Below are 13366 nucleotides of genomic sequence, written 5' to 3'. Positions count from 1 at the left end.
CACAGAAGCCTCTCTCCAGGGCATCTGCTAGACAAAGAGACCCATTCTCACAAGGGCTACAAATGTGAGGGTCTGCCTTCAAATCCCCTTGTCCAATTTTGGGCACAAAACACTATTTTCACCCAAAGAAGCTATTCATCAATGATCCCAGAGTTTACATTTGGAGGTGGTGTAAACCCAAAAATACGCTCTAGATTTGGGGGTTTAACTGTAAACAAAGATTACAGAAAAAATCCAAGAAAAAAGAATGAAATGCAGTAATAATTTTCCAAGATCACCAGCTCCGCAGGCTTGAGTGCAGCCTCAGATTTCTCTGAAGTAACTAAAGATTTCTGGGAACTCACTCTACCGCCCAGGAGAGCAGACTGGAGAGGCACTCTTTGTGCTTGGCACTTAAGATTAAGAGCTTCATTTTATAGCTCTTCTTTGCACCTGTTGAATGGGTTCCTCATCCCCACCCCCACCCCATATCCACTCTTCCCTTCTCTCCCACCCTCTTTCTACAGCATCATTTTTCCATCCTTAACCGCCATCTGAGGACCGTTATCCAGTGAACACAGACCCAGGATAACTTGTAATAGTCAAGTCAAATGCTTATGTTTTTCCCTGCAGTAGGGCAACATTTTTCATCTCTTATTTTCCTTGGCCAGATGGAAGATGTCATTCAGGGAACCCCAGGTGTTTTGAAGATGAAAAGGAAGGTAGGGGGCCTGACTCAGTGCTTATTAACCACAGAGAGAATTTGGTTCACTTCAAGAAATAGTAAAATAATGGCACGGGAGAGACAATGACTCTTAATGAATTCATAAGAGTAAAGTGTGAGGTGACCAGTCTGGGGACATGCAGTCCTGAGGCCTCCTTCCAGAGGAGAAAAAACAAAACAATTGTTTTCTATTACTACACAGTATTTACCTCCCTTTCCTAAAGCACACAGGGCAGCTCCAATTTCATGTCCAATGCCAGGATTGCCTCTGTCTGAGTGCCTTGGCTCCATTTAATTTAAATAAGGTGGGTGACATCTGACACTGGAGTCCACAGTCAGGTTTGAGGTAAGACTAATCTCAGTTGCTCCCTCAGCCAGGTGGACTGTTCCAATTGCATCTCTGCCCCCTTCAAAAAACCCCCTCCCTCAGGAGTCAGGGAGCTCCCATCCTCAAATCTCACAGGGCCGAAAATCTTCAGCTTTCAAATGCCACCTTTCCTGTTCAGACCAAAGTCCCATGGAACGTATCCACCGCCTGGAAAATGAAACAGCCTCCCAGGCCCTCTGAGAAAAAAAAAAAAAAAGGAAACAGAAAAACTACAGAAATAAATCCCAGAGGCTGTCTCTAATCCTGGACAGGTGGCACCTTGGCACGGGTGCACTGAAATCACTTTCTTCCTAGGCCGCAGAGAGCTGAACCCCTTTCCCAGAAAGACCAACACCCCTCAATCTGGAGGGAGTAAGCGTCCTGGGGGCGGAGCCTATAGCCCGGGGCGAGAGGTCTGTGACCTCCCGAGAAGTCGTGCTATCGGCCTTGGGTCGGCGTATCTAATGTAAACGCTGTTTCACACATAAATAACGTGCCACATCTGGCCCTTCGGTTTTATGGCGTCTTAGCGACCGAGCAATTTATAGATGGCGACCTTGTTAACCAGCAGCCCCGGCTCTAGGCTGCAGGGTCCAAGGCACGGTTGCGACCGAGGAGGGGCGAAGAAGAGGAGATATCTGGGGTCCCAATCTCCAGCTCAGAGGGACGCTAGGGAGAGGGCACCTACCCGCTTGTTTGAGGGGGTCGGGGCCGAGGCAAAGTGGCAGCTCCCTCCCCCCCGAAGCCCGCCATGTGGCAGCTGAAAGAGCCATCGAAGCCCAAGTGTGTTTGCGCTCATACCCAATTTATTACCGCTGAACATATGGCCAATATTTTGACTCACGTCAGTCGGGCAAGGAAAACAAACAGAGCGCGCGCGGCTCTGGGGAGCGGCCCCCTCCGCGGAGGCTGCGCGGCTGCCGCGGGGCCCGGAGTCGGGAGGGTGGGGCCGCCGGGCCGGGAGCCGGAGCCGGGAGGGGGAGCGCTCTCCGGCCGGCCGCGCAGCGCCACTGCCCGAGTGCCCGCCACTCCGCAGCTTGGGATAAAGAGCGGCCGGGGACCTGCGCGCTGGTGGAGCCCTGGCCCCAGCGGCTCGGCCGCGCTCCAGGTGAGCCTCCCGCTCGCATGCAGGGCGGGCGTACTGGGGGCGGCGAGGAACCCGGCGGAGCCCGAGAGCCGCAGTGGAGTCGGCGTCGCCCCTCGCGGTCAGGCGCGGGCCTCCGCTGCCGCCGGGGAACGGAACGAGCTCCGGGCGCTGTCTCTGCGGCGGGCCAAGGGAGAGGGGTCTTGGGGCACTGCCGTCCGGCCAGGCTGTGCCAGGCTTTGAGTCCTCCGCGCACCCTCTGGAGCGCCCCTCCCATTCGCGGCGCCCGACTGGGCTCGGTCCCCAAGCCTTGGAGTCCGGAAGCAGCAGGTGGGCAAGTGCAGGGCGTCCGAAGTCATCAGCGGACTCCGCTGGTCTAGGGGGGCGGAGGCACTCGGGGAGGGGCCGGTCCCTCCCGTCGCGCCCCCAGACGGTAAAAGTTTTACCTGCAGCCTAGGCCAAGTGCTCCTGACGCCGTGCGCTTTCCCGCGGAGCCGCTGAAACGGGACTGCCCGGTGGGGCTGGGCAGGTGCGCGGCCGGGAGGAGGGGAGGTGGAGGGCCGCGGCGGTGTTGCAAGCCCCGCCCGGGAGGGCGCGCGGTGGGGGAGGGGCGCCCGAGGTTGGGGGTGGGGGTCCGAGTAGGTGGAGGGCTAGATAAAGACGCGCCTTGAAATGCTGCGCGGCTGTAGTCGCGGCGCCGGGAGTGGGAGGCGGAGCGGGCGCTCCGGGCGCCTCGCCAGCCCCCTCCCCACTGCCGGGTGCCGGATGCTCCGGGGCTGCCCTGGCCGCCGTAAGGGAGGGCGCGCCTCTGCACCCACCTCCGCCCGGTGAGTCTCCTGCTGTGAGCAGTGGGTGGTCGGGACTGGGGGTTAAGGCGGAGGCAGAAGTCCTAAAGGTAATTTGGAGGTGGCGCCTAGTAGAGAAAGGGGTTCTCCGGCGGAACCCGGCCGCAAGGTAGCAGAAGGAGGGTAAGTGGCGGGAGTCGCAGGCAGGAAGGCCCAGCGCGGGGGCGCGAGCCGTGGTAGGGGGGAAGAGGAGGCGGCCTGAGCTTGGACTTTGAGGGGGCGAGTGTCTCCCGGGCCTCGCCGGGCACCAGACAGTTCTCGTTTGCGTCAGTAGAGATCGCCAGAGGATCAGAAATGAGCCTCTGTGGGGTCTGCTGAGGTCCTGGTCTCCCAGGGGCGCCCCCTCAGCTCCAACCCTTTCCCCCAGCCACACACAAACACCGCAAGGAGCAAGGGGCCCTTTGGTGCGCCTCTAGCGCCTGCTCCACGCTGGTGGCGCCGGGGGGGTGAAAAGGGGTGTTGCGTCTGGAGGAGGGTCGCAGACCTCTGGTCCTCAGATTTTAGACCTGAGAGGGAGATCCCCAGGACCCCTTCCCTCCAGTGCCCTCGCAGATCGGTTCCTCGTCCTGCCTGGCCCTAGCCTGTTTCAGCGCAGGCTGAGAGCATGGCTTCCCTGCGCCGGCAATGACTACATTGCACATGAGCCCGCCCGACCCAGCGTTGGGTGTTGAATACTAACCCATTAGAAGAGGCCGCTTGTTTTTCCAAGTCTTGTGGTAATGATTTTGTCACGTGCTAAGAAGTATATTCAGATAAGAACGTGCTTTCAGCGTCGTGTTTCTTTGAGAAACCCAAATCTCCTGCATTGAAATCGCCCTTATCGGGGGGGAAGGTCGGGCTTGGCTGGACGAACGTTCCTGAAGGCAACACTGACGCTGTGTAATCTCATTGTAACATATTTAATCATCAGAGCAGCGCGAACGAATAAAGCAAAGGGGTTCGCCCCGGGGGGACGTGGCGTTTGGTTCCCCAATAAACCAGCGACAATGGATTGGCTGGGACAGGCTCATTTGGCCCAAGGGGGGCTTAGAGCTGCGTTTTTAAAGAAAATATTGGAGGGAGGCCGGTTCCATTTTGTAGCGTGCCCCGAGCCACATTTCGTGTTCAATTTAACATCCATGAAAGTTAAACGGCTTTTCTCGCCTTTTATTTTATTGGATGCATTTTCAAAGATGTCATTAAAGTGCATTTATCAAAGTCCTAACATATGTCCTCAGGGTTTTACGCCCACACAATGAGGCTGATTAATAGAGAAATCCTAATTTCTATTACAATTTATGTCCTCGGGAGATAGTTGCCTTTCTTTCTTTCTCTTTCTTTCTTTCTTTCTTTCTTTCTTTCTTTCTTTCTTTCCTATTTGAGGCAGATAATTGGGAAGTGTTGTGTATTTCACCTTGAAAAAAAGACTAGGGGAAGATAGTTCACTAAGATGCCTGCTAGCTGCCCCCACAATTAATTGCAGGGGAAATCCAAGCTCTAGGTGCCAAGATCAGGTCTTCTTTCCACGGTTTCTCAGAGCGGCTACTAAGTGGGGGGAGGGGCTTTTTCCCAGACACAGAATCTGAGCTCCTTCTCTGGGCCTGGAAAACTTATCTGTCCAAGAAGTCACCTTCTTGGTGACTTGGAAGGATTGTCCTTCTGGGTCAATTTTAAGAGTTAACATAGTATTAACCAAAGAAAGAAAAAACTCACCTTATGCTTGAACCCAAAGGGGACTGAAATTTTCTTTCCCTTCTCATTAGCCCCCACTTTCTGGCCATCTGGTCCAATGGTTGTGGGTCTCTCCTGCCAGAGATTTGCCCCTGTGGTGGCCTGGCCTCAGAAAGTTGTACTCTGACTGGGCTTTAGGCCTCCCCAACACAGGCTGCAAGGACTCACTTTCCTTCTCCCAGGAGCAGAAAGCAATGCCAGTTGGTGCTTGAACCCACCAGAGAAAAGCCTGACTTTCAGTTTTCTGGTTAGGAAACGTCTCTGCTTGGGGTGGTACCCTGGGCCACACACCTCGACTTCTTTCATGGGGAGGCCAGAGCTCACACCTTGCTTCCTGCAACCCCGACCTGATATCCAAGCCGCCATCGGGGCCGTTTGGGAGGTGTGCATCTTAAAGGTGAGCGTCTTTATCTCCCGGCTCAGGGACCAGACTGGGCGACATTTTCCTTCCCCCACTGATTTCGAGTGCACGCCACGCTCCGAGTCTCCAACCCGCGATAAAATAAACCTTCCCCCTCCGACAAAACCTTTGTGTGCGCGCCTCTAATCCTCGCCAGAGCAGGAAGGTGCAACGCGCTTTGTTTCGGGAGTGAATGAAGACAAGCGCTTGCACCTTGGCGCTAACCAGACAATAAATTAATCCACTTGAAGGTTGTTATCCGAGATGGGATGTGCGGGGAACTGAGAGCTCAGCCACATACTGTACCAGGGAAGGAGTTTCTTTTCAACCTCTTTCACTCCAAAAAGGAAGAAGAAAAAGAATGAAATCAAACAAATCAGTGTTTCCAAATAAAGGGGAAAGACCTTGTATTTTTAATGACTGGAGGCGATTTGTGGGTAGGGAGGGTGAGGGGTGCCACCTAGGGCTCCGGAAGCTTTGGGCTCCTCAAGGCCACCCCTCTTTAGAACTGACCCACAAGGTGCTCCCCAGGACTTTTTCTGCCCTAAACTCCCCTGGAGGACGCACGTAAGCTGCAAGTTTTCACCAGCCTGAAAGGGGAAGGATGTGAGCAGAGCGGGCTCCCAAGAGGCTCTCTAGCCCAGAACGGAGATGGAGAGGTGTGGGGGCGGGGCCGAATGCCACCCCAGCACGCCCACTCCATCAACTGGCACACCAAGCCGGGCTCTCAGGCGTGGGGTGTACCCAGGCCTCTCCTCACTTTCCACAAGTATCTTCCTTTCTTGCCTGGTTTCCTGCGTTTTGGACTTCACCCCTCCCCCAGACGGAGGGACGGTAAAGCTGCGTTGTGGGGCAAATGAGAAGCTGGGACGCAGGGCGCACCAGGGCCGTCCACATGCTCCGGAGCTCAGAAAAGGCGCTCGTGTTTGAGCTACCTGGGAAAGTAAACAGGTAAACACTGGGCCGACTTGGAGGGCCACTTGTCCTGGAGTGGGGCCACTTAGCCTGTGTACATTCACCTCCCCTCCTGGGCCTCCGGCGATTGTTTAGCTCCCCAAGCCGCCCTCTCCAGCCGCCTGCGCTTCAGTCCCTCCGGAACCCAGAGCGGCAGAGGGAAGCTTAGCCGCCTGAGAAACCTCCCAAAGGAGGTTCCGTCTGGCCTCTAGGGAAAAAGATTCCTTTGTCCCTCTCCCCCACCTGCCCTGGGGGGGGGGGGTGGCTGCGCCTCCCTTTGCACCCATACCAAATGCCAGAAGAAGGAATACAGACTTCTGAGATTTCTAGAGCACCTGGAACCCCAACGCTGAGGATGAACACCAGGGACAAGGACTTCTAGCTGCCCTGATAACCCTGGCAAGGGGTGCTAGTTGGTGCTGCACACCAAAGACACCCAAACTATCTCAGGCCTAGAACATGCTAAGATCAAACTTCCAGCACCCATCTCAACTTCTTCCCCAAGTTTGCAGCCGCAGAAGGCCCCTAGCAGAGCGCTCACCAGTCCTTCACCGCCAGCAGAGCTTAAAGCCCCAACCCAAATGTGGTGGAACCAGGACAGTGTCTTCTCCTGGCTGCAAGATGGAACCTGGAGAGAATTTATTAAAGTACCCAGTTGGGGAGACTAGAGCACATCCAAGTACAGCTGAAAATGGTGCCAGGCGACACGCATTGTTTAGAACTGACAGGGTGTGGGTAGTGGGGATATTAATAAAGGATTCTAGAGATGGGACAGGGGTGTGGAGCTGGGTCTTCAGCTTGCTGGGCGCATGGGATCTCCCTGGACACGAGATCTTGGGCTGGAAAAGGCTGGGCAAGGCCAGGCTGGGGTGCTCCCAGAGAGACCTCTTGAGGAGTCCTTGGAATGCAATCACCTGTTTAATTTGTGTGGGAAGGTGCGTTTGGTGCTGGGCCCCGGCTCTTCCCTGCTGCATGAAATCGGGGAGAACTTGGAGCGTGCTTTGGCACAGGACTTGCCCCGGGCAGCCAGCTGGTCCGGCGCCGGCCTCCCAGCGTCCGCAGGCCACTCCTGGGGGACTTGCATTTTATGATCTTCCTCTAACAAGCAGAGTTTCTCCCCTTCAATTATGAGCCTCCCAGCGGTCTCCCTGCGCCTTTTCAATTGCAAATGTCAGCGCTCTGGAAGCGGACGCGGGAACCACACGGGCGACGAAGCGATGGGGAAAATGGACTCGCGAGGTCCCAGGAGAGAGACCCTGAGCGCAGAGGCTCTGGCTCCGCGGGGAGCGGAGCGCGGCTGCTGGAGGTGAGGCGGAGGTTCCCGAGACCAAGGGAAGGAAAAATGCGAGTCCGAGCTGGGGTGAACGTGGAGGAGGAAGCTGATATCCAGCCACTGGCCTGTGCTGGCAGGAAAAGTGTGGCCCCGCCAGTGCTCCTGGAAGGGAACCCTGTGACTTGAGGGTGGAAGTTCTCTGGCTAGTGGAGACCAAGGGAGCAGTAACGGTTGGGGAGCTCGACCTTCCAGAATTGAGCTAGGGGTCTCCTTCTCCAGGCCCCATTGTCAGCACTCCCTCTCCATGATGAATTCCCAGGAGCCTGGATTCCGGTGGGAAAATAGTGGTCTCTCAGGTGCTTGGCCTACCGTGGAGGCTCCCAGGGAGAAGGGAGGGGCCCAGACAAATGAGGGCAGGATGGTTACATCTTGGGAGAAAGGCCCTCTAAGTTGGAGGAAGGGAGGGAGACTTTGGGAATGGAGCTAGGTGGTTCCAAGGTGAGGAAATGAGCGAACTCTGAGAGGGAGCCTGGAGGTGACACCCCCCCCCCAAGATGGCTCTGAGGATGTGCAAACAGGGACACTTCTTGCCAAAAGACCATTTTTCACCTAACCCAAGAATTGATTGACCTGGCCCAACCAGACTCATTTCTGGCCCTTCCCCATCCCTGGAGACTGCTCTAGTCCCCAAGACACCCCCCTCCTTGGGAGAGAGGAGCAAGGGGAGGAACCACAGGAGGGTATTTTCTGCAATGCTCGCGTTGAGGAACTTTCTCTGGCCAGTTATTTATTTAGCAGTGGACTAACAATGGCTAGGGGCAGGCCCAGCCTGCCTCTGTTTCCAAACTCAGCCCGCCTGCCTCCCCCCACCCCCCAACTCCTGGAGAACCAACTTCCTCGCTCCGACAGGACAGGGCAGAGAGCTCCCACGTGAAAGGGGGGAGGGGGAGGCAATGGGGAGAGAGGCTGGGAAAGACAGAGACTGGAGAGACAGAAGAAAAAAGCACGAAAAGTAAGGGGTTCGAGGAACACGATTCAAACCAGTTTCTAATTCTTGCAGGGAAAAAAAGAGGAAGGAGGGGGAGAAAGGAGAAAAGAAAAAGTAGGAGGAGAAAGAGGGGAATGGGGAGCGTCGACATGAAGGGGTTTCCTTAATATTGTGGACGGATTCAGAAATGAATGAAGAGATAGTCCATTGAAAAGGGTTGAACGCCATGACAACTAGGAACAGCCTTAGATTTATTCCAAACAGTTAGGACACGTTGAAAGAGAGCGTCAATCATGTATTATTTCGCCACTGAAATAAATGCAAAAACCGAGCCGGGACAAAGGCTTCCAACGGGAGCGGGACATTTGTCTACATTTCGCTCATTGTCCGCAGCTTAGCAATCGGTTTGTATTTGTGTTTGCCCGGGTCCGACCACCCAGGACGCGCCGACGAGGGGCTCGCTCTAACCTGGGCCATTGTCACCCACGTCACATACTGGGGGCGAGGCAGCCAGGGCTGCAGAAAGCCGCCGAACGGCTCGAGGAGAGCCGCCCTCGCCGGTCGCTGGCAACCCGGGGGCGACAGGGGCTAGGCGGCCGCCGCAGCTGAGCGTGGAGCAGACGGGGCGTCCGCGCGTTCCGCTCCGCGCCGTGGGGCTAAGGGCAGAGGGGAAGGCGAGACCCGGAGCTCCGCGCGCGGCCCTTTCTGTTCCTTCCCACCCCACCCCCACCCCCGGGCAAAGCACCTTCAAGACGCATTTCTGGGACGGACAGGAGCCTCAGGTAGCAAACCTTACCCCTCAACTGCTCCCTCCCCGACAAAAAAAAACTGGAAAGAGGGGCGGGCAGTACTGCTTTGACTTCTCTTCCCCAGCGCCCCAGAGAAGGTGCTGCCCTAGGAAAGTTCAGTTCCCAGACTGGCGAAAGGTTGGAAACTTCACACAAACCTAATGCCCGCTGGGAGCCTGGAGCTAGTACTCCCATTGCGCTCCTGGGGTGACTAAAAGGAGACGAAATTTAAGGACTTGCTTGAGAGAAGAAAACTCCGAAGAAAACACAGCACCATCCGCCTACCCTGCGACCCCCCTCCCCCGTGGCTTTCGGGGTCCTCACCCGGGCTGGATACAGCGCCCCTGTCTCTCCACTCCTCCCCTCTCCCTTCCTAACGCTCCACCTCTGCTGGAGGCTGGAGAGGGAGGGGGCTGGAAGGTCGAGGCATAATAATGGGCAAGAAGGGCTCGGGGCCGTCTGCCCTTTCCTCTGCCAGGAGACTGCGGCCCGCGGAGCCCAGAGGCGGCGGGGCAGGGGACAGAACCCAGCCCAAGTTCGAGTTCCCTACCCCCCACCCGCCCCTCCCTGGGCCGCCCGCAAAGCAGCGAGTGAACTGCGCAGTCCTCCCGGGCCGCTTAGAAAAGGAAGGGGGTTGGGGAGAGAGAGGCGGAGTGAAGGAAATAAATAAGTCTTTAGCAAATAAAGGGTGGCTGGAGGGGGGTGGGGTCGTTTGGTGGTGGCTCCGGCCGGCCCCAAGCCGATCCCTCTCCTGGGTTTCGGGCTCTTTCGGCGTTAACTAGAATCAATTACTTGCCTTGTCATTTCTAGTGCTCATCCTTAAGCCTCAACCAAAATATTGACCTAGGAGGCTTACAGAAGTTGGGCTCTTGCCATTTGAACCGGATCTTGTTTAGGGAACCACCAGCGATGAGGAGGAGAGATTTCCGCGGCTCAGCCTTCGCCCCCTCCCCCTTTTCCAAAGGCACCACAAATCGCCAATTTTCTGGCTTGCTGGGGGCGGGCGCACGGGGGCGGGGAGGTAGGAACCGGTGAATGTTAAGATTGGTTTTTTGGGTTTTGGGGGTTTTTTTTGTTTCTGTTTTTGTTTTTTGCTTTGTTTTTTGTTTTTGTTTGTGTGTGTGTGTGTGGTTTTTTTTTTTGTTTTTTTGTTTTTTGTTTTTTTTTTTTTTTTTTGCTCCTCTCGGTTTCTGTTTTGTTTTCTCCTCCTCCTCCGCTTTTTTAAAGATGCAATTTGTTAAAACGGCCTTTTCAAGTGTGTGGACTCGCGAGCGACGCGGTGGTCCTTTGTATGTAAATACTGGGTAAAAAAGGCTCGCCCCGTCTTTGCAATTAATTGACACGTTACACCTCTCATCTTGCTCTAGAGGGCCGTTGGCTGGGAGCGCGGAGCTCCCCAAAACCCACAATTTCACATCTGCAAATACTGTCTTCATCCACTTGACTTCCAAGACCCGCCCACACGTGTCCAACCTTTGCGTTTTAACGTCTCCCCCCCTTTTTTTTTCCACCCTTCTCTCGCTCCCTCTCTGGCTCCCCCTCCCTCCCTCTCTTTCCCTCCCTCTCTTTCTCCCCCTCTTCTCCCCCCTCTCCCCAGGTTCGTGAGTGGAGCCCAGCCTTATATGGACTGATCGCTCGGGCAATGGCCCATTTTTTCCTCGCCACCAGCCGCCACCGCGCGCCGAGCGGCCGCCGGAGCCCGAGCTGACGCCTCCTTGGCACCCCTCCTGGAGTTACAAACTAGGGCCCGGCCCGCAGCGCTCGGCGCACTGGCCGCCCAGTCCCCGCGTCCATTTCAGCGTGGTTTCAGAGAAGACACAGGCGTTGCTTTTGGCCTTTTTTTCTCCCCTACCCTTCCTTATAGTTTCTTTCGCTTTTTTAAAATAATAATTATCTCAATAATTAAAGCCCACCCCCTCCTCCCCTCCCCCTATCCCTTCCCCCCCATACCCCCTCCCTGCCCCAACTGGGGAGCGCCACGAATTGACCAAGTGAAGCTACAACTTTGCTGCATAAATTGCGGGGTCCTGAGCCATGTCGCTGACCAACACAAAGACGGGGTTTTCGGTCAAGGACATCTTGGACCTGCCGGACACCAACGATGAGGAGGGCTCGGTGGCCGAAGGGCCAGAGGAGGAGAGCGAGGGGCCGGAGCCCGCCAAGAGGGCCGGGCCGCTGGGGCAGGGCACCCTGGACACGGTGCAGAGCCTGCCCCTGAAGAACCCCTTCTACGACAGCAGCGACAACCCATATACGCGCTGGCTGGCCAGCACCGAGGGCCTCCAGTACTCCCGTAAGTAGCGAAACTTGGCCGCTGCGGCCGTAGCGCCTCTCTTCCCGTGGCTGAAGCTCGGGATGGACACTGGGGGAGAAAGGGGAAGGAGCCATCTAAACTCAGACCCCTCGCCCTGCTCCTCTGGAAAGATTTTTAACACTTGTTAATGATGCCCTAGCTCTTTCCCCCTTTTCAACCTCCTCCCCCCCCCCCCCCATCCCCGTACCGGAAAAAGACTTGGTCTCGGATGTTTTTTTCAAAGCAAGAAATTGGGGAAACGAGGGGGAGGGGAGGGGAATACCTCCCAAGGGCTGGTTACAGAAGTCAACCCAGGACTGATGGCTCCGGTCGGAACCCTCCCCCCCACTCCCCCCATCCCCACAGCCAGGAGAGACTGGCCTGGAGCACTGGAGCGAGCCAGCGAGCCTCGGGGTACGGGTAGAGGGTGGGGGAGGCTCCCGGTAGCTCGTGTATAAATAGCTCACCCTGCCCCCTTGCAAGATCATAGAGGACGCTTTGTGCGGTGCGGAGGGTGTCCAGAAAGTCCGAAAGCAAAAACGAAAGCCCCCAAAAACCTCCCTTAAATGGCCGAGCCGATCAATGCCGGGATTGTGGGGGTTTTCTTTTAAAAATCTACCCACGTTCCTCCGGAGAGGAAACTGCTTAAGGGGGCCGGAGCCCTTAACCCGCAAAGATCTTCTCCGCGCGCCACTCCCCCCAAATACGCACCCACACTGTGAGAACCCCTAGAAACGCGAGTCTGGAGCCCCCCACTCAAGTCGCTTTTCCTCTTTCCCCTGGGGGAAGCCAACGGTTTTGTCGTGCAGGGATCAGGGCGGGGGTCAAGGCGAAGGCAGTACGGCCAGTCTTCGCGGCGCCGAGGGCCGAGGGCGCACGGAGGATCCCGGGCGCTCAGGGTCTGGCTGTGCCGGCGCGCGGCCTCCAGGCGCCTGACGCGCTTCTCTCTCCCCCAGTGCATGGGCTGGCGGCCGGCGCGGCGCCCCAGGACTCAAGCTCCAAGTCCCCGGAGCCCTCGGCCGACGAGTCACCGGACAATGACAAGGAGACCCCGGGCGGCGGGGGGGACGCGGGCAAGAAGCGGAAGCGGCGGGTGCTCTTCTCCAAGGCGCAGACCTATGAGCTGGAACGGCGCTTCCGGCAGCAGCGGTACCTGTCGGCGCCCGAGCGCGAGCACCTGGCCAGCCTCATCCGCCTCACGCCCACGCAGGTCAAGATCTGGTTCCAGAACCACCGCTACAAGATGAAGCGCGCCCGGGCGGAGAAAGGTATGGAGGTAACACCCCTACCCTCGCCGCGCCGGGTGGCCGTGCCCGTTTTGGTCAGGGACGGCAAACCGTGCCACGCGCTCAAAGCCCAGGACCTGGCAGCCGCCACCTTCCAGGCGGGCATCCCCTTTTCGGCCTACAGCGCGCAGTCTCTGCAGCACATGCAGTACAACGCCCAGTACAGCTCGGCCAGCACCCCCCCAGTACCCGACAGCACACCCCCTTGTCCAGGCCCAGCAGTGGACTTGGTGAGCGCCGCCCCTCCGAGACTCGCGGCCCTAGGCCCAGGCCCCACCCCGGCGGCGGCGGCGGCGGCGGCGGCGAGGAGGACTCGGTCCTTACGGTGGTTATTATTATTATTATTATAACTATTATTTTGGAGTCGAGCTGACTCTTGGCTCCGTTGGGGAGGCGCCGGGAGGTTGCCTGAGACTCTCTGGAGTGGCAGATTCCATCCACGCAGCTCTGCCCCATCCCTCTCTCTTTCGGAACCTTTGGAGAGGGCTGAACTCTAAGCCGTGTTTACAGAATGTTTGCGCAGCTTCGCTTCTTTGCCTCCCCCCGGGGGGGGGGGGAACCAAATCGTCCCAGCGATAGCGTCCTCACTTGAGAACGAGAAAAAGACCAACACATCCCCCTCCCCGCTTTTGTGAATTTTGTAAAATATGTTTGTGTGAGTAGCGATATTGTCAG

The 13366-nt window shown here is 56.9% G+C and overlaps 1 protein-coding gene across 1 annotated transcript; it reads left to right on the top strand.

The window, feature by feature from the left end:
* Window positions 1-2050: 2050 nt before the first annotated feature.
* NKX2-2 (NK2 homeobox 2) lies at window positions 2051-13036 on the top strand. Its single transcript, XM_019462370.2, is given in 5 exon segments — window positions 2051-2178; window positions 4962-5106; window positions 10710-11405; window positions 12362-12870; window positions 12872-13036. Coding segments are annotated over 3 exon segments (822 nt in total). The 5' UTR covers window positions 2051-2178; window positions 4962-5106; window positions 10710-11146; the 3' UTR covers window positions 12926-13036.
* The last annotated feature ends 330 nt before the right edge of the window (window positions 13037-13366 follow it).

The sequence above is a fragment of the Panthera pardus genome, unplaced genomic scaffold (genome assembly GCF_024362965.1).
Source record: "Panthera pardus isolate Hobbes unplaced genomic scaffold, ASM2436296v1 HiC_scaffold_25, whole genome shotgun sequence".
NCBI classification, from domain to species: domain Eukaryota; kingdom Metazoa; phylum Chordata; class Mammalia; order Carnivora; family Felidae; genus Panthera; species Panthera pardus.
This window is presented reverse-complemented; position numbering and strand designations above follow the sequence as displayed.